Source organism: Abramis brama (genome assembly GCF_963993115.1).
Source record: "Abramis brama genome assembly, chromosome: 15".
Classification (NCBI taxonomy): Eukaryota; Metazoa; Chordata; class Actinopteri; order Cypriniformes; family Leuciscidae; genus Abramis; species Abramis brama.
The window spans coordinates 28,177,419-28,198,935 of NC_139977.1; the positions used below are offsets into that span (position 1 = coordinate 28,177,419).

Sequence of the window (21,517 nt, forward strand, 5' to 3'; positions counted from 1 at the left end):
CCCATGAGGCCATGGGAGAGGATTTGTGAATGGCAGTGAAGTGATGCAACTGACGCAGGTTGGTCATGATGATGACAACATGGCAAATGTAGTATGTCATACTACACACATTCATAGAAAGTACTTTTTAGCGGTCATGGAGTAGTTACTTCAAAATAAGTACCTACTCAAGAGAGTCATGCACAGATTCGTAAACATGGTGGTAAAGAAGATACCGCATTTTTGGAGTGTAGTGTATTAATGGCCAAAACTGTCAAAATGAAGACATTTTTAGGTGCGTCACTGAAGAAATTAAATATATAGAAATGTGTTTTGCATTTGATGTTACCATTAAAACAGTGCATGTAAATGGGAATAAAGAGGTTCGCTTGTGTCATATAAACATCTTACTGCGATTACACTGATAATTGGAAATAATCACATTATTGTAAATGTAGCCAATGAAAATAGGATGTATAAAAAGTAGCTAAGTGTGTGAAGAATTGTCACAATGACCAGCGCTAAATTCCAGCCCTAAAACTAAACTAAGCAAATCTCAAACCTGAGTGTTATTGGTTTCATGCAGGTGTCAGTGGGATCCTGGAGGTGTTTCTAAAAATGTGTGTGTGTGCCTGTTTGAAACTGGAGGGAAGAGCTCAAATGATCCGGTATCAAACAGTTTGATCAGACGCACACGGTTGTCATGGAAAACGGTGCCAGGCAGGTGGCATGAAGCGGCAAGGTCATTAAGTTTTTGATGTAACTTAGGACAACCGCAGGTGGGCACTCTAAGATCAGATAGCTAAATACACTCAAGGTTAACAGTGACACACACACACACACACACACACACACACACGTTGTGTTTTCAGGTTTTATGGGGACTTAATGTTTTTTATTCTGTACAAACTGTTTATTTTTTCCCCTTACTCTAACCCTAAACCTACCCATCACAGAAAACCTTCAGCATTTTTACATAAAAAAAAAAAAAACACTTAGTATGATTTACAAGCTACTTTCCTCATGGGGACCAAAAAATGTCCTCACAAGGACAAGGATTTCGGATATTGCCATCTTTGTGGGGACATTTTGACCCATTATGTAGGGTTTACCAGGACACCCACCCACACACACACACACACACACACACACACTGCAAACTGCAACATGGATCGGTGTCTGTCTATGTGTAACTTTGAGCAAAATCTGACAGTCACCTGAAAAATTCAGACTATAACCACTGTATCCTGACAGTTTATGAAATGTGTGATAATTTATGCTGAAATTCTATAACTTCTGTAACTTAAAACAAAACAAAACATTGAAGCACGGTTTTGTATTGCTAACTAAATCTAAAACCACAAAAAAACTGCTTACATGAAATAAGTAATAATAAAGTAAATGTAAATGTTAAGTGAAATAAACTAAAATATTAAACAAATATTATATTAATTTTTTTCTGATTTTTTTCTCATTTTAAATTTAACTAAAATTAAAATAAAAAAATCTAAAAAATAAAAACTAATTCAAACTATTAATATAATAATATCTCAATAATTTTAACATTGAACAGTTTTTAAAAAAAAGGTTATTTTTGTATTGAAATGTAGATTTAAAAAAAATATTGATATGAAAATGTTAGTCAATTTTTATATAATATAGTTGGATACAATGCAACATTTACTTTACACACAGACCTCAAACAAGTTTGATTTTTGGCCCTCTGTGGTAAAACATTTGGGCACATCTGATTTGAAATACTGCAATTTATTGGTTATCAGCCATGAAAATAATTAACGACTTATCGGTATCGGACAGAATTTTAACATCATTGCAGCAAATTTTGGAACAACATTTTAGGGTAACAGAAACACATTATAAAAATATTCATGATTCTGTCTCAGCTGTCAATGTCGAAAACTTTTCACGTGCAGGGACATGTGGATAAGCGTTTCTGACATCACTTCCTGCCTCCTCCAGCACAGCCACAGGATGTGACACCATTGATTGTGACGACGAAAAAGAACTATCTATTAAAGGGAGCAAGAAATGACAGACAGGAAGATGATAGCAGAGTTATTGAGCTGTGTGTGTGTGTGTGTGTGTTCTCTGAGGGTGAAGGTTTTTGGGTCTTCAGGGAAGCAGCCGTGTGAAAAAGGTGGTATGAGGTCTTTCATGTCAAATGACCAATTAATGGAGCTGAAGTGGCCCTTAAGTGTGTCATGTTTGCACACACCCTCTCTCAAACACACATACACACTCAAACATCCACACACTGGCTGAAAAGACCCATTTTACGGCTCTCTAACACATCAGCCACTCACACACCTGTTCCCATGTGCACACGCTCACACAGACACACACTGCTGTTGGCACTACACCAGAAGCTCTCACGTTAATTGTGTCCTGACTTTCTTTCACTCCGGCTCTCTCAGGTGCAGTATTGAACCCTCACACACACACACACACACACACACACACACACACACGCACACACACACACATACACACACACACTTCTTTGAAGATCTGTGAAAAGAAAAATTATTTTTTTCCATTTTAATTTTGCACTTTCAAAAGGACCCAGCTGTGCTCTCCCACTCTCCCCCTTTTCTCGATTTTCTTCCTTTCCTCGCAAAACTCCATGTTTACTGGGTTTAGATTTTAGTTTTGTACACGTTCTACATGTAATATTGCAAAACTGCATTTTGATTGGAAGTCTATAAGCATTTTTGGGGGGAATTTTTCAAAACTTATTATTCTTATTATTTTATTTTATATGTACACTTAAGGAAAGTTTCATATGATTTATACATTATTTTATCATTTTTTTTGTTGTTGATAAAATGATTTTACATTTTTTTTTTTAAAGAGGCACTACATAATTTTAGGAATAAGATGCATGCTATCATTTGCTCTTTTTCTTCTTGTTCTTTTCTGTTTTTTTCTTGTCCTTTCTTTTCTTTTCTTTCAAATATCATGAAAGGCAATGAGAAAGCAGGTTTTTTTATTTGTATTTATTTGTTATATGTATATTTACATTTCAGGAAAATTATTATTTCTATATTATTTTATTATATTTTGTAATATTGTTTTTTATTTTGTAATTTATTTTGTAATTTATTTTGTAATTTATTTTTTCATTGATTGATTGATTGATTGATTGATTGATTGATTGATTGATTGATTGATTGAAGGGGCACTGCATGAAATAATATGGTTTTAATTTTAGGAATATGATGAATGTTACCAATTGCTGTTTTCTTAGACAGTGAAAGGTATTTGGACAGTGAAGCCTTACTTAAAAATGAAATCCCATGGCATAAGATAAAATATCAAACCAAGCACATTTTTTCTTTAAAGAAAAGTATATACTGATATGATGATATGCCTTATCTTTTTTTGCAAGGACTTTTAACTAACTGGTCTCCATCTTATTTGTCTAGCATCAGTTTTACATTTTAGCATTTATGTTGCTAGCATTATTTGTTTTATTAAGTTTGACTTTATTAAGTATGTGTGTGTGTTAGACAAATAACTGAGAGAAACTAATATCTACAGGTTTAAATAATTTGTATTTATTCATTTGAAACAATACAGTTAAGCACACTCATAACAAATGTCATGAACACAAACATGTTACATGATAGAGAACTTGACCAATCAGACACTCCACTATACAAAAATGAGCCAATCAGAAACATGCTGAGATATCATAATCAGCTTGTCCTAAGCTAGAGAGGGGCGCAATATTGAGATGACTTTTCTTAACAGTCACACACAACCTCTCACTCACACATTAGAACACACACATCGAATAGTTATGCCGACTTATTCTCTCAGCTTCACAGGATCAACAGTGTTAGTGTTAAGGCAGAATTGCAAATCCTAATTTACCTCCCCATTTCTCAGCATGTGCACACACACTTAGACACACACACACAGCTCATTTTAAACATACACAATCTTCTATTGTTAGTGTGTGGCTTTGAGCGTGCCATAGATAAGTACGTGTACAGGCATTAAGAGCTCTGTTCCAAAACCTAGTGAGCTGCCTTGCTGTCTACTAACTATAATGCCTATAGCAGCTGCCTTCTAATAGTGTCCGAATTATGATTGCACCGAATAAGGGAATAACTTGGAATAATCTACATGGACAGCAGTTCAACGTGGCACAAAATATGGTAGATTTGACTCACAACAGAGTCTAGTGTTAGTAAGGTGCTGAGACAATGATGTACTCAAATAGGCAAACTTACATATTCCATTCAAAAGTTGGGGGTCAGAAAGATTTTGTAATGTTTTTTTAGAATAAGATGTCAAAAATACATTAAAACGGCAATATTGTGAAATATTACTACAACTTAAAATAACTGTTTACTATTTGAATATATTCTGTTATGATCTTTCCTCCAGTCTTCAGTGTCACATGATCCTTCAGAAATCATTCTAATATGCTGATTTGCTGCTCAAGAAACATTTCTTAATATTTTCAGCGTTGAAAACAGTTGTTTTGCTCAATATTATCATGCGACCTTGATACATTTTCTTGATACATTATACAAGTTCAAAAGAATCTTTTTGCACATTATAAATGTCTTTACTGTCACGTTAGGATCAATTTAATGCAATCTTGTGAATAAATGTAATAAAAAGTACTCACTGACCCCAAACTTTTGAACTGTATAGTATATATCATTTCAGTTTATTTATATATATATATTTACTGTGCTCATTCTAGTGCTTTCTGGGATTGACTTTGGGTGATGTTCCTTAGTTTTTGGCCATACAAACATACAAAATCTCAGACTATTTCGTAAGAAGCGTGTATGATGCTGTCTAAGCTCACTGGGTTAAATGACAGAGCTATTATGGGTGTGCAGGAAAAGCTTTGTTGAATGGCACCTTCCCTCGCTCTCTCTCTCTTGCCTTCAATCTTAAAAAGGGAATGTTCATGAAGGTTATTTAGCTCATTTTCTGGATCCTCTTGAGGAATTCATTAGATTTACCAGCTTTCTGTTTCATTAGTGCTTTACTTCATTTCGTATTTCTTGCAATGTCTCATTTGACATGACGGTCATGCTGTCTGGCTGTGACTATGCCTCACTTTGTTTTTTTACTTACTGTTCTTTTAAAGAAGAAGTGCTTCTCAGTGTGTGAGTGTGTGTAATGAGAGGGAAGGCACAATCTGTTGCTTTTTTAAATAGTGAGCTGCAAGAATGATGTATTTTTTTAAGCCAACACCTGGAAACGAGTTAGCATTTTAACATCCGGTTCCATCGTCCTGATTTTTTTAATGAGTTTTTGGTTAAATGCCTGAAATAAGGTCTGTGGTGAACACAAGCTCAAGATATTTTCACATCTACGATATAAAAGACATCAATAATACCCCTTGAGATTTTTGTAACGCAGTATTTTTAATGCTTTAATTATGCCTTGCTTTCCACCTTATAATGCATTGTATGATCTCAAGAACAAGTGTAACCAAGTTATAATATATGATAATACTTATGTTATGCCTTTAGAAAATATAGTGCATATAGTGCAATATAATGCATGACAAACAACCAATTTCAGATGTAACAATGTATCTGCAAATATTATAATGCATCTTAACTTTGGTTACAATTCTTTTTGAAAAGATATAATGCATTATTATAACGTATATTATGAATACCTTTATAATGCATTATACATGAAGGCTTTAAGCAAAGTGTTACCGAGATTTGTCTTGAAAAAGGTGGTTGATATATATATATACATGTACATATATATATATATATACATACATGTTTTAGTTGGTAGTTTTAGTTTTAAATGTTACTACTTGTTTCAGATTGTTTAGAGAACATTTAAAGATCTCATAATGTTTCCAAGATTACAAAACGTAACGTTCCCTTAATGTTTGCATAACCAAGATAGTTCAGGGAACATTCAGAAATGATGTTTTTGTAACTTAATGGGATTGTTAGCAAAACATTCAAATCAATGTTAATGTCATGCGACCTTGGTATAGTTCCTTTATAGCCCACGTTTAGCTTTTTTACATCTGGCGATTGTATTTTGGCTCGTTCATTTTCTGAAGATTATCTTGATGAGCAAAGCCTGTAAGAATCATAACTTTTGTTAGTCACAGAGCTTATTTTGTACAATAACTCAAAAGCCAATGGAAAAATCCTAATGTGTTTTTGTGGAGGGAACCTCAGGGCTGGCCTTAAAAAACATGTCTTCCCTGCAGCGCATTTAATACACATTAAAAATAGAGGTTCCAAAAGTTTTTTTTTTTTTTTGCGATGCCATAGAAGAACCATTTTTGGTTCCCCGAAGAACCTTTCAGTGAACCATTTTTCCCACTATAAAGAAAGGTTCAAAGAAACTTTTGTGTGATGGAACCATCGCTGCCAATAAAGAACCTTTATTTTTAAGAGTGTATTATAAACACAGTCATTAACACTGACATCTCCCCTCTTCCTCTTTCAGAAACACAGTGGCATGGTTGATGAGGTTTTCTGTGTGAGAGATGACTGCTGCACAACATGATAACAGCGTCATCTGCGAAGGAATCAGGCTGTTGTGTGTGTGTGAATGTGCGCTTGTGTCAGATGCAGGTTCTCTTGGCATGCAGCATTTCTATGAGGAGGTTGTTGCAGGGCACCTCTCCGCTCAGGTGTTTGTAGCACAGGTAGTCTTCGGCTTGCGTGCTCAGCGCTCTGAGCTCGGGAAGGCGTAGCAGGATCTGGCTGAACCTGTCCGGGAACTGCGGATACGCATACAGTGTGTACTCCAACAGCGCGGCGTTCACCTGCTCGTACACGCTCTCGACGTAAGGCTGGTTTTCCAACAGTTTCACATCTGCAGAGTGAGAGATGCACCGATAGAGTCTCATTAAAGACGGCATGAGTGGAAAATGGGTTTTCAAGCACTTTCTGAATGCACACAAACACACACACACACACATGCACACAGCTCTCAGGCACTCTTATTATGAAAAGCAGCTTTTGTTGGAGCTAAATTGCTCTCACTTAAGGGAACGCGAACAATAAAGGAGCATTTTCTCCTGAAGCTGAGAAAGAGAGGGCCATGGCAGCACGGACCAATATGGGGTCAATCCATTAAACTTCTTTTGAGCCGGAGTCTCGCTATAGATGGTGTGTGTGCGTCTGCGAGAGGATATGTGGTCCGGCTCCCTGCCTTTGTAAACAGGAGCGATTCAGAAGGCTTTCATTTTAATTAAGCCCATTACCCAGTTAGCGCACGGCCCGCGCCACACAAAACACGCTGCCACTCACGACAAATAGCCTGATGCACACGCGTCCTCGTTAGCGTGGATCAAAATCAATGCAATATTCGTCTTTTGAGAAGTTAATTAGCCTCGGTCAAACCCCAGCAGGGGAAACATAGATACGCTCAATAAGACATGGAGCACGGGGTGACGGTGCCACCGCGGTGGCTATAAAAATGTATTTTTTATATTAAACTATTAAAACATCAGCAGCGGCGTTGAACGGAGTGAGAGAGACAGAGAAAGAGAGGAAATTTCCCAACTCTTCCACAATGATACAAAGGCGATTTGGTCTCTGGAGTTAGTTAAGAAGTAAAACTCATTCAAACACTTGAGCGGAACTTTTTAAGGGAAACATTATTCAAATTAAAAGACCAAAAGGCGTGCATAACTGGATAGTTCGACTCAGTCAAGGTTAATAAAAAAGTCTTGATTTAAGAGTCATATCATGGGAAACAGGTTTTTGGTCTTTTGAAATTATAATAAAAAGCTGCTCAATCGACATACTCTTTATTTACGATGCAAATCTTGCTCCCCAATGATTTGTGGAAAATAAGTAGCAAAAATCATCTTGGTCATGATGTCACAACTATGAGCACATTAATACACTACTGTTCAAAGGTTTGTTTGTTTTTAAAGACATATGATAATAAAGACTATATCTAATGCTGTTATTTCAAACTCTCTATTTATCAAAGAATCCTGGTGTCAAAAAAAGGTGTCACGGTTTCCACAAAAATATGAAGCAGCACAACTGTTGTCAACATTGATAATAATTGGAAATGTTTGTTGAGCAGCAAATCAGGATATTAGAATGATTTCTGAAGGATCATGTGACACTGAAGACTGGAGTAATGATGCTGAAATTCCAGCTTTGATCACAGAAATAAATTACATTTTATTAATATTTAAAAAAAAAACTTAATAGTAAAAATCACAATTCACATTATTACTGTTCTTACAATATTTTTGATCAAATAAATGCAGCCTTGGTGAGCATAAATGACTACTTTTAATGTTTGTAAAAAAAAAAAAAACAGTGAACAGTGTCCACACACATAGCAATTCAGCAGTTTACATGCAAAGATGTCAGCCAATCACATCAAAGCTACAGTAATAGCACGTGCTGCCTCACCTGGGTTAAAGAGGATGAGGTATTTAAGACAGGCGGTTTCTCTGCGGTCCAGCTGAAGCTCTTGTAGACGATGCACCAGCTCCTGACCTCTCTGTATCATCCCGCTCAGAGTGACCCCTGCCTGGGCCAGCAAAGACCCCAGCTCAACCTGACCCACACACACATATCCTAAACATCAATTGAGTGGATCCAATGCATATATGTGCATATGTCTAGTGTGTGTGTGTGTGTGTGTGTGCGCGTGTGTGTGTGTGTGTGTGTGTGTGTGTCTGTGCGTGCGTGTGTGTGTGTGCGCGCGCGTGTGTGTGTGTGTGTATGTGTGTGTGTGTGTGTGTGTGTGTGTCTGTGTGTGTGTGTGTGTGTGTGTGTGTGTGTGTGTGTGTGTGTCTGTTACCTCCTGTCCAGTGATGAGAAGCACACTGTCCTCTTTCCCATGATGCAACTGTCTGGCGATGTAGTCCAGCACAAGAAGCTCACTCCAGCAATTATGCAGCAACTTCATCTGATCTCCCACCTATGGAGCAGAGAGAGAGTGAATAAATGAAAATGGACTTGAAATTTACAAATATTTGTGTAAATATGCATTTGCATTATGTATGTAGATTTATTTTATATATAAATTATTATGTATGGAAATATAATTGCTATGTATTATTATTATTATTTCATTTTATTTCATCACTGTAAAAAATTATTGTTGGTTTCACTTAAAAAAGTAAGTTAAAATGCCTTAAAATTTTGAGTTTATTGAAATAATGAAGGATATTGGTTTAATGAAAAGAAACTCAAAATATTATGTTATCTGAACCACATTAATTATCTAAGTTTATTTGACAAAAGATAAAAAGTTGTGATAACAAATCATGAAAATATTTTTTTACAGTGAATGTACAATAATATTTACATTTGTTTATATTTACATCACTTATATTTCATTTAACAAGAACTTTATTTCATTTGCTTATCTCATCTAAATTTCTAAGATAAAAAAATAAATAAAAATGGAAACAAATGAGACAAAGATATAATAAAAAGGATAGAGATGTATAAATATGAAATGAAAAAAGCAATTTAAGCAAATTATTGTAATCTCTTCTGAAACTCTAAAGGAGACAACAATTAAAAAAGCAGAAGACTTCAGTAAGACTCTATTTGAGGAGAAACAGCTGAGATATTATGAAATTTGATATTTCCTTTTGAAGTTAAAATGCATATTTAATACACACACCCACCCACACACACACACACACACACACACACACACACATAGCCTCACCCACACACATTTCGCAGAGATCTGCAAGTTTTCCACCGCCTAACATAGAATTGAGTTAGTGTATAAAAATGGAACAGAATGGATTGAACCATCATTGAGGTTAGCAGAGCCGACGATGTGATTCAGTGTTCATTCAAAGATCCGCAGTAGCTGCCCGCTATTGTGCTTCACAGTCCACAGTCCTGTCCAGTACAGGTATAATTGGATTGAAAATATCCAGTTATGTGTATGATATAATTCTACAGAGACAACTTTCAGCTCACTGTTGCATACGAGATTCGTGACCCCACAGAAGCCTCCCGGGGCGGCACAGTTAATTGCAACAGAAACGCACTCGGTATTTTTTTAAAGCGCATAGAATTGGATGCTTGATCCATCACTCCCTTTATGCCACACTCCTGTTGCCATGACGAGAGATTGTAGGCACATTCTGCACACAGTGAAGGAAGCTGGAGTCTTGTGTGTGCGCATCTGTTGAACACTGTGTACCTGTGTGTCTACAGCAACAGACAGACAAAAAACGCACATGTAAGAGCTTTCCATGCAAATGGAGGAAAGCAATGAATGCTGGGGTGAATGTCATTAAACACTATTTCACTGTACTGTAAAGAAATCATTTCAAATCTAAAGAATGGGACAATTTCTGTACCCCTGCAATCAGCCGATTACTCGTCACAAGCAATTAGTGTTCTCAGATATGAAATCAAGTATGTCTTTATAGTTCACCCAAACATTCAAAAGAGGAAGAACGACATTCATATGTTGTGGAAATTACATGACATGAGGGTGAGTACATTATGATATTTTCATTTTTAAGCTATCCGTTTAACATCTTGTCATTTGCATACAAAAAAAAGGAGAAAAAGCAAGTAATGCTAGCTTATTAAAGTGAAGTAGGCTAAAGCTAGTGAATGTTCTGAATGTAGTTAGAATACAGTGACTGAAGCACCTTTGAAGCAATTAATTTCATACTTGAAAAGAGAAAGCTTTCTGCATTTCCAGCAGCCTTCACGAATAAACATAAAAACACACTTATATTTAACTAGAAGTGAACCTGCTGCTAGCTAGTGTTTAGCAATGCTAAGAATCAAGCTAGCAAAGTAGCCTATGATCAAACAACATAGGCCTATGATTTAAAGCACAGTGCCCATGATTAAAGTAGAAATAACGTTCAGAAATAACATTCAGAGTCACATAACAGCAAAACTGGACAACCAGAATCTTAAAACAAAGCAGTGAGCCATATTAAAATGGCTATATATTATTCTCATTAAAACTATGCATTTTGAATGCAAACACATTAATGAATAAATAAATCAAATTGTTATAAAAATTATACATAGACAGACAGACAGACAGACAACAGGGACCTGGATATTGGATAGGGGGCGCTAGCCCAAAAAAGGTTGAGAACCACAGTTCTAAATTAAAAGAAGTAATTTCATAAAACTCAAAACAATGAAAGACAGACAGACAGACAGACAGACAGACAGACAGACAGATAGACAGATAGATAGATAGATAGATAGATAGATAGATAGATAGATAGATTGCCATTTTGAAAGCAAATAAATGATTCTCTCAAGTTACTTGTTTCATATTGACTTTAAAAGTAGTATGAAACATATAGTGCATTATGCAACAATAAGGAATATGCAAGCGTTAATAGCCACATTCACATTAAAAAATTACGTTTGATTCATTGAGCGGCATCCAGGTTTTTTTGTTTTTAGTTGTTTTTTTGCTTTCTAATTGCATTTTGTGTGAAAATGTGATCTTTGCTCATCTAAGGCACCAAGTAATCCATGACTGGCAAAGACAAAATGGTAAAGAAAAATAGGCTTATTGATTTATCAAAGTGACAAAAAGCCCAAAGAAAATAAACAAAATAAATAAATGATACAATAAGGACTTTCTTAAAAACAGACTTCCCTTTTGAATACTGGACTTGCTACTTACTACCATTAGTGTACTAGTATTTTTCAGTTTGTCCTCAGCGGCATCACTATAAGTGCTGTGTGAAGCCGCTTTTGGAGAGTGTCAAATGCCCTTGGCACCCCGGTGTGGGCTTTTATATGGGACAGAGAAAAAGCTTTACTCTGAAAAGATTATGAGTAAAACAAGACCCTTGTCCATTTCTCAGCAGTAGCTGTTGACTCTGAAATCACACACACACGCATCCACATTCACGTCCACACTTGAACACCACAACACTTCCCTGTCAGCGCTTTCTATATTTTGTAACCCTCATTTATCTGCGATAATACCTGCCGCTGCCCCAGACTTCCACAACACAGGCTTTATTCTTGTAGCTATTTCTCTCTCCGTTGTATCTTTGTGGAATAAACCCGCCTCTTTTTTGTGTTGCAGGAATTTGGGATTTTGACCCAGAAGGACACACATATCCAGCTGTGTGAATGAGGAAGAAAAAAGTAACAAACGAGGACATAAGCTACATCGAGAATGCAGTTTACTGTAAAAAGTGATCAGTTGACTTCACTTAAAAAAAAGTGAGGAAACCTGTTTCCTTAAAATGATTAAGTAAATAATGTAATAATAATAATATTTCACAGTATAACTGTCTTACTATATTTTTTACTATTTGAAATGTAAGTCATCAGTATATTGCAGGCATACAAAGAAAATGTTATACTGCAAACTGTTTGCAAGTAGTATGCTATTCTGAACACAGAGTGCTTGTCTGTAGATAGAGATGCACACAAACCATCCAAAACATTTTTTCAAACTGTCACACACACACACACACACACACACACACACTGAATGAGGTCTGCATATATTAGTCTTCAGACGGTAAATAAACTAACAGTTCACATCCGGCGTGTGTGTGGGTGTGATATGTGTGTGTGAACACACCTGTTCAGGTAACAGTGTGAGGTGGAAACAGTCCATCAGCACAGACAGAGGAAGTGATGATGGTATTAGTACTGTAGTATCCTGTCTCAGTGTGTTTAGGGTCAGTCAGTAGTGGCATATCACTTACAGAAACTACCATATTATTTTAGCTTACATAATTATTGTACTTTAGGCCTACATTAAAGTTGCTGAAATAGTTTAGCTAAATAAAATAAGTTTTTATATATATATATATATATATATATATATATAGCAGCAGGAATGACGCCGGAAGACTAATTCACCACTGGTTCCCTCGAGATTTTCATTGTCCGTGTGTGTGTGTAAGAACGAAGAACAGCAAGTGTTACTATGTACTGTATATTGAGTGTGTGTGGTTGAAATGCTGTAATGTATCACTGTGTGCATGCTGAGTAAAATAAGGTCTGTGGTAAACACAACTTGAAACTTGAATTTTATTCTACAATGTAAACTGCACACACTCTTAAAATTAACGATTCTTCAAAGGTTCTTAGGTTTAGTCTTTTCATTGGGTACTTTAGAGATTAAAAAAAACATCTTGATGTCACAGTTTAGGTTGTTCAGATCAGAGTATTAGTTTCTAAAGAATTACTAAATAAAAAGGTCAGTAAAAAGATTTCCTTATGACATCAGAATGTAAAAAACAACAAAAAAAAATTTCTTTCTAGTAGAAATCTTTATTTTTAGGAGTGAACAATATTCAAATGAGTAAAAAAAACTATATTTTCTGGAGGACTCTGATGAATTAAAATGAGAGAGAAACCTTCACATGCAGGCCAGACTGAACACACGGACACTGCAGCATTCACATTCTCCCCTTATCTGGAGTGGAATGCTGTTGCTAACCCCCCCCACACACACGCATACACACACACACACACACACACACACACGCGCGCACACTGTTTCCATGTTTTATGAGGACACCCCATAATGATTGTTATACTGTACAAACTGTATATTCGTTCCCCTTACACTAACCCTAACCATAAACCAACCCATCACAGAAAACTTTCTGCATTTTTACATAAAAAAAATAAAAAAAAAACATCACTTAGTATGATTTATAAGCTGTTGTCCATGGTAACCAAAAAACGTCACCATAACGTTTAAAAATTACTGCTATAACTATCTTAGTGAGAACATTTGGTCCCCCATAACGTAGGGTTTACCAGGACCACACACACACACACACAGGGATTGGAAAGCACACCGTTTTTCCTTTGCCTTTTATATATATATACAGTGGGTACGGAAAGTATTCATACCCCGGGTAAATATGATCAAAAATGGCTGTAAAAAATAAATCTTTCATTCAAAAAATTTGATCTTTCGTTCAAAAAATTGGCAAAATTCTAACCTTTCATTGAAGTAAAAGAATTCAAATTGGGGGTGAAATCACATTATGAAATAAATCTTTTTCTCCAAAACACATTGGCCACAATTATTCATACCCTTTTAGTAAATACCTTTTTGCAATCTCCTTTTGCCAAGATAACAGCTCTGAGTCTTCTCCTATAATGCCTGACGACGAGTTTGGAAAACACCTGACAAGAGATCAGCAATCATTCCTTCATACAGAATCTCTCCAGATCCTTCAGATTCCCAGATCCATGTTGGTGCTTCTTCTCTTCAGTTCACTCCACTCATCAGGTCAGGGAACTGGGACGGTCATGGCAGAAGCTTCATTTTGTGCTCAGTTACACATTTTTGTGTTGATTTTGATGTTTGTTTTGGATCGTTGTCCTGATGGAAGATCCAACCACGGCCCATTATAAGATTTCTAGCAGAAGCTGCCCGGTTTAGATTTTTTTATCCATTGATATTTGATAGAATCCACGATGCCATGTATCTGAATAAGAAGTCCAGGACCTCCAGCAGAAAAACAGGCCCACAACATTAAAGATCCAGTGGTATATTAAATTGTACACATGGGGTACTTTTTATCCTTGTGTGCACCAAACCCATCTAGCGTGTTTGCTGCCAAAAAGCTCTTTTTTTAGTTTCGTCTGACCACTGAATATGCTGGAATTTGTTTTTGGAGGAGCGAGGAGCGTTTTTCTTGAAACCCTCCCAGACAACATGTGGTGATGTAGGGGTTGTTTGATTTTTTTTTTTTTTATAGGCTTTCTGACCCCAAGACTCAACTAATCTCTGCAATTCTCCATCTGTGATTATTGAAGAGTCTTTGGCCACTCAAACTTTCCTCCTCACCATCCATTAAGATAATATAGACACACGTCCTCTTCCTGGCAGATTTTTAACATTTTTACTTGATTATAACTTCTTAATTATTGCCCTGATGGTCAAAATGGGTATTTTCAATTATTTAGCTATTTTCTTACAGCCACTTTCTATTTTGTGACGCTCAACAATCTTTTGCTGCAAATCAGAACTGTATTATTTGGTTTTACACATTGTGATGGATGATGAGGGGAATTTGGCCTTTGTGTTTCCTCATATTTAAACTCCTGTGAAACAAGAAGTCATAGCTAAACAATTTCATGTTCCTAGTCCCCCTGGTGTGCTGAAAAAGGTAAATATTAATGGGAATATACTTCAGAGATATTTTTCTCATAAAACATTCTAGGGGTGTGAATAATTGTGGCCAACGTGTTTTGGAGAAAAACATTTATTTCATAATGTGATTTCCCCCCCCAATTTGAATTATTTTACTTCAATGAAAGGTTAGATTTTTGGCAATTTTTTGAATGAAAGATCAAATTTTTTGAATGAAAGATTTATTTTTTACAGCCATTTTTGATCATATTTACCGGGGGTATGAATACTTTCCGTACCCACTGTATATATATATATATATATATTAATAATTTTATATATATATATATATTAATAATAATATTTCAGACTTTACTTCGGCCTTCCTATGGTTTTCCAAGCCTCTGTTTCCTACTCCTATTTCATCTCTATTTGTTTGTGTGTGTGTGTGTGTGTGTGTGCGTGCGTGCGTGTGTGTGTGTGTGTGTGATTCAAATGCTGTAATGTATCATTGTGTGCATGCTGCATTGTCAGCAAAGTTTGGAAACACTACAGAGAGAGACAGGAGCTCAGAATGGACAAAAGAAAGGAGTGTATCCTCTATTTCCTCTAAGACAACAAACACACTAGAGTTTATTTAAAGAGCTCTTCAGGACTAACAAAACTCAAGTGTTTTATTTAAAGACCCTTCAATGCCATGGTTATAATGGACATTATATAGCTCTCAATTTTATGACGCTATTATTCTCCAGAAAAAATTAATGAACCTTCTGAAATGACCCCAAAATATATTGCAGCATTTCGGATTATCAATAAATCCAAACTTCTACAATCAATACAATTTAAATATGAATGAAATGATCCGTCTTCAAGTCATATGTGACCCTGGATCACAAAACCAGTCACAAGTCGCACGGGTATATTTGTGGCAATAGCCAACAATACATTGTATGGGTCAAAATTATCGTTTTTTCTTTTATGCCAAAAATCATTAGGATATTAAGTAAAGATCATGTTCCATGAAGATATTTAGTAAATTTCTTACCTTAAATTTATCAAAAATGTATTTTTGTGAGTGAATGCAGCACAATCACCAACATAAATGGACAACTTTTAAAGGCGATTTTCTCAATGTTTCGATTTTTTTGCACCCTCAGATTCCAGATTTTCAAATAGTTGTATCTCGGCCAAATATTGTCCTATCCTAACAAACCATACATCAATGGAAAGCTTATTTATTCATCTTTCAGGTGATGTATAAATCTAAATTTCAAAAAATTTACCCTCAAGACTGGTTTTGTGGTCCAGGGTCACATATTATGTTAAAGCTACAATATGTACTTTTTTTTCACCACTAGGGGTCGCTAACCTTTTACAATAACAAAGGCGTCGGTTGATGACGCAGAAGCAGAATTATGGAACTTGTCGTCATGCCGAAGGATGTAATAATGTTTATGGATGAGTGAATACATTGATGTTTTTAACATGACTGTGGTATGAAGCAGGTCGTGATCGCTAATGAGGGACAGATATCAGCGCCACACGCGAGTTCCGCGGATATAAAGGAATAAGGACATTTCAATCTACCATGAAGTGCTGGATTAATACTCACACAGGTCAGTTTATTAGACGAATGAAACTTGTGAGGTAACGCAGCGCTGTTTCACTTGGTCTACACTATCACACTAAACTGCATTTGAGTGTGTTGAAAGTTATAATGTTATTCTATGTGTTAGTTTGTCTGTATGAGACTAGCAGTAAGCTAGATCAACATTAGAATAACATACTGATCATATTCTAAAAAATTGTATCATGTTGAGCTATTTAACATTGATTAGTTTTATGTACATTTGCACTCTCTGTCAAGTTCAAGTTTGTCACGGACGTGGAGCTCTCGGCATCTCGAAAACGCCACGCTGATATCGATCCTCGTTTTAGTTATCCTTTTGTCCCAAAGTCTGCTTGCCATGGTCCATAATGTTTGAACGAAACAACAACAGCGTGAGCGTGCCACTAGACGTAACGCTTTGGGAACTTTTGGGATATTGTAATTACACAACTGCAGGAAATATATCACACTGTGCAAGTGATTTTTGGATATTTTATTACAAAAATCGTACATATTGTAGCTTTAACACGGGAGTTGTGAAGATAGCACTAAACCGCCAGCGAGTCAGTCATGGTTTAATAATCTTGTGATGTCAAATAACTGCTACTAAATGAATTCAGTTCAGTATCCAGTATAAATTCCCCAAAATAGATATTTTTAGTTCTGTGATAACCCAATATTTTAATTTGGTATTTGCAACTACACATACACAATTGTTTAAAAGTTTTGGGTCAGTCATTTTTTAAAAAGAAATTAATACTTTTATTCAGGATGCATTAAGTTGATCAGAACTGAAATTAGTTATTGCTGTTCTTTCTATTCATCAAAGAATCCAGCAAAAAAATAAAAAAATGTAATCATGGTTTCCACAAAAATATGAAGCAGCACAACTGGTTTCAACATTGATAATGACAAGAATGCGGTTTTACAGTATTTTTGATCAAATAAATCCAGCTTTGGTGGACTTCTTTCAAAAACATAAAAAATCTTGCCAACCCCAATGCACAATAGTGATAATTATCTTAATTCAGTCTAATATACTCAGTCTTTGCCATCAAAACCAGTTTAAACCCTCATTACAATCCAATGCTTCAGGTTAATGACGTCATTTATAGCAGAAAACCACATTTTCTTGGTCTTTTAAAAATGACCTACAACAAGAACAACCAGAATACTTTCCTCGAATACTTTCCTGTTGACTGAATCACATCAGACATCACTACCATTATAAATGTGACAGAGCAAACACAGCAGGCCTGACTGTTTATCTAGAAACACACACACACACACACTCCCTGTTCATCCATGTCAGCATCATCTCATCACGCTGACTGCATCCGCTCCGTTAATGCAAACATTATTGTGTGTGTGTGTGTGTGTGCTGATGAGGTGTGCATTACTTTCAATCCTCTTATAATTCGGATTATAATAGGATTTTGCCCGTGTTCACACTCACCTTGAGCTCCTTAAAGAAGATGCAGCTGCGTGCCCATTCCACGATGGAGAAGAGCGTCTGGTCGGCCATGTGGCACATCAGGCCGAAGGTGCTGAGTCGTTCCTGTTTGGCTGCGAGACTCCGAGAGTTCTGTTCCTGCTGAAGGTGGGCCAGGTGAGCGCTTATCTTGCTCTGCACCTGCAGCTCATCTTGCTCACAGCGAACAAACTCCAGAACCAGCGGCGGGACCGTGGAGCCCGGCGGGGCCAGCGGCGGGCTGCTCGACACTCGCGTCTGATCCATGTACGTGTAGCCTGGGACCGATTCTGGGGAGCTGGCGCTGGTGTAGTGCTCTGAGCTTGTGTAGTGGTCGGGATACTCGGACTTGATGGCACGGCCGGGTAGGTTTGGATACGGGTACTGTGCTGGCAGAGGGGTGTGGGCCGGGATTGGGCCGGATAAGCTCAGGGAACCGGATGCGTACAGGCTGCGTTCATAATCGGTGGGGGCCAGCGAGGTGCCGATGTTCAGGTGTGTGTTTTTTTGAGCTGGAATGGAGAGAGCAGTGCTGAAGCTGTAGTCAGACTGTGGTGATGACAGCAAAGGGGGCGTGGCTTCCATCTTTAGGCCACTCGCCCGGATGAGAGCTTTCTTCTGCTGCTTTAACGCCCGGTCTCGTTTGTACATGGGGCCGAATTTATTTCGCCCTCCTCGCATCCTGTCGGCACGGACAGCTGTGAGAACAAACAATACCCTATTACACTGTGCTTTATAATTAATGTTCATTTGTATTATAATGTTAATTGTTAATAGTATTATAAAAGTATTGATGTTATAATTCCTCTAAGCAAAAGTTTTATACAAAAATAATATCAAATAAAAAAAGTATTTCTGTATTAAGTTCTGTATTAAATGTATGTGTGTGTGTAATAATTAATAAATTATATAGTCTATGTGTGTGTGTGTGTGTGTGTGTGTGTGTGTGAAGGTTTTTCAGTTCATATGAATACCTGGCTTCACATTAAATGTAATTTCTTGCTTTGTTTCTCGCTTTCAACTAGCCTATATAAATAAATAAATACTTAATAATAATGTATTTGTTGAACTGGAAATGTTCTTATATGACATAAAACTGTAAAACCGTTTTTGGTTCTAATTGGAATCTTTATTTTTTAGAAGTGAAGGATTAGGTTCTATAAGTTGAATGTTGCTTCTTTTCCGTTTTTTGTTTTGTTTTGTTTTATAAAAATCGTCCTTCTATTCGAACTAGTTAAAAATACCTCTATAGCCTGACTGATTAAAATAGAGTCGTGCTCAAATAAATACTTAACCTTGATCCAGAAGCAGCGCGCGCAGCCGGGAACGCTGAGGTGCCTGCAGATAATAGCGACCTTGCAAGAAGTGCTGCAATTTCTTTTGTTATTTTTTCACTGTTGATTTTTTCCCCTGGTCTTTTCTTTTATTCTAAATCTACATATAAAACTAATCAACCGGCTGCAATGCAATTTAAATTCTGATTCGTTTTTTTTTTTTTTTACTGACCAACGTGCCTTACAAAATACAATATTTGTTCAGGCATACGATTGTCTTTATCGGACATATAATACATACTTGTATATTTTAATAATAAATAAGATAATAAAATAATTAGAAGATAGTAGCCTAGCCTAAGCAATATTAAAAAGAACCAAATGGAAAAAAAAAGCATGAACAATAGCCCATTTTACACGAAATTATTTACCAATGTAATCCCTTAAATAATTGATAAGCCTATTATTTGACCTCCAAACATGCTTTATAAATTTCATTGCAGTTATATTTGAGATGAAACTGTTCCGCTCACCCTCCAGCCGCATCCCGACGTTGAGACATTTCTGGAAGCGGCAGAACGGACACCGTTTCCTCTGGGTTTTATCAATCTTACAGTCTTGACTCTCTGCACATGTGTACCGTTTGTTATTCTGTACGGTCCTCTTAAAGAAACCCTTTATAATGAAACAATAAATACTGTTACGATTCGTCAAAGGTAAACAATCAAAACAATAAATAATATCTTTAAAAATGCAATTCTAGAAATTTTTTTAATTACCATGGTATAGCTTTAAAATGAACATATAGGCCTACATTATTAATTTGCTCGCAGTGACGGAAACATCTAAATAGCCTAATATATAAAAACAAAATAATCATAAAAACATCTAACATTTGATACAGTGTAAAAAAATGAAACTGCATTTGTCAGCTTACATAGCTGTTTCGTCACCTGACCCTTAAAAATACAAATATATTAAATTCAACATTTAAATTAAACAAATGATTCTTAATTGAACAAAACAAGTAAATCTAATCACATAAATTACTACATTTTAGGTCACCTAAAACAGATTGAAACTGTCTTATTTAGGCTGATTTATTACCTTGCAGCTCTCGCAGGTTAATAACCCATAATGATAGCCAGAAACTTTATCCCCACACACCGGACACAACTCTTCCAGGTCCGTATCATAACTGTAGTCCATCCCGCCCCGCCGAGCGCCTGCGCACACACACATAAACACACATTGCTAAAATGAAGGTTCTTCAGCGGTTCTGCAAATAATCTACTTATTATCAAAAACGTTATGGTTCTTTGGAAATTAAAAATGTTCTTGCAGTTACATTATTCATTTCTGGACCAGAACATCGATGGATTTTCATGAAACTCTGGAAGGAACTAAATCATTTAAAAAATATATATTGATGCACCAGATTGTAAAATCTTTGTCGGTTTTAATTGGAACCTTTATTTTAAATGTGATCTGATATCAAAAAATAATTGAACAATAAGGCCTTGAAATGATCGCATTCAATAGGCCGACATCTCATAAAGCAGCTCCTTTAATTGATCATTCTAAAGATTTCATTATAGATGACATTTTAGCATGATGGCATTGTAATTATTAGCAAGTAAATGTTTATAAAATCACATCACATTAAATTAACAAGAAAATATGACATCGGCATCATTTAGTGCATTTAATTGAGCAATAATACTAATGCTGCCTGTATTATTTTGTTAAATACCAAGCCTATATTTCAGATGCTGTCTTAACATAGGCTAACTATGTGATATAAAAATATTACTTAAGGCCTACTAATAGAATAATCGTTCTTCCACGCTGTTTGGTTGGAATGCAAACGAGTCCAAATGAACTCACGAAAGCATGTGATGTTGAAGTGAAAGAACTGTTACCTGTCAGTGACTCCTGCTCCTCTGCGGTGCTTCAGTGCTGCTGATCTCTGCGCGAGGAATTTAATCACCAGAGCCGCGACACCCGCGCGAGCCTGCCGGTTCACTTTGTGCGTGTTTCCCCGGTAAAAACCTGCGTGATGTCTGCGAGGACAGCGCGAGGGCAGCAGCTCTA

General features: G+C 36.3%; 1 protein-coding gene across 1 annotated transcript; it reads right to left on the bottom strand.

Annotated features, from left to right (window-relative positions):
* Window positions 1-3,535: 3,535 nt before the first annotated feature.
* Window positions 3,536-21,517, bottom strand: nr5a1b (nuclear receptor subfamily 5, group A, member 1b). Its single transcript, XM_084137198.1, has 7 exons — window positions 21,346-21,517; window positions 20,531-20,649; window positions 19,957-20,098; window positions 18,135-18,847; window positions 8,791-8,910; window positions 8,397-8,544; window positions 3,536-6,831 (listed from the first exon to the last, which is right to left on the bottom strand). Exons 2-7 carry the CDS (start codon window positions 20,630-20,632, stop codon window positions 6,578-6,580), a joined length of 1,479 nt encoding a protein of 492 aa, XP_083993324.1. The 5' UTR covers window positions 20,633-20,649; window positions 21,346-21,517; the 3' UTR covers window positions 3,536-6,577.

Bases quoted from the DNA above. Each gene is read 5' to 3' on its own strand.
- nr5a1b (XM_084137198.1), bottom strand. From the start codon at position 20,632: ATGGACTACAGTTATGATACGGACCTGGAAGAGTTGTGTCCGGTGTGT. The intron at 20,099-20,530 runs GTAATAAATCAG...TTCATTATAAAG, and splicing joins TAACCTGCGAGAGCTGCAAG to GGTTTCTTTAAGAGGACCGT. The intron at 8,911-18,134 runs GTGAGTGTGAAC...TCTGCTCCATAG, and splicing joins TCTTCTTTAAGGAGCTCAAG to GTGGGAGATCAGATGAAGTT.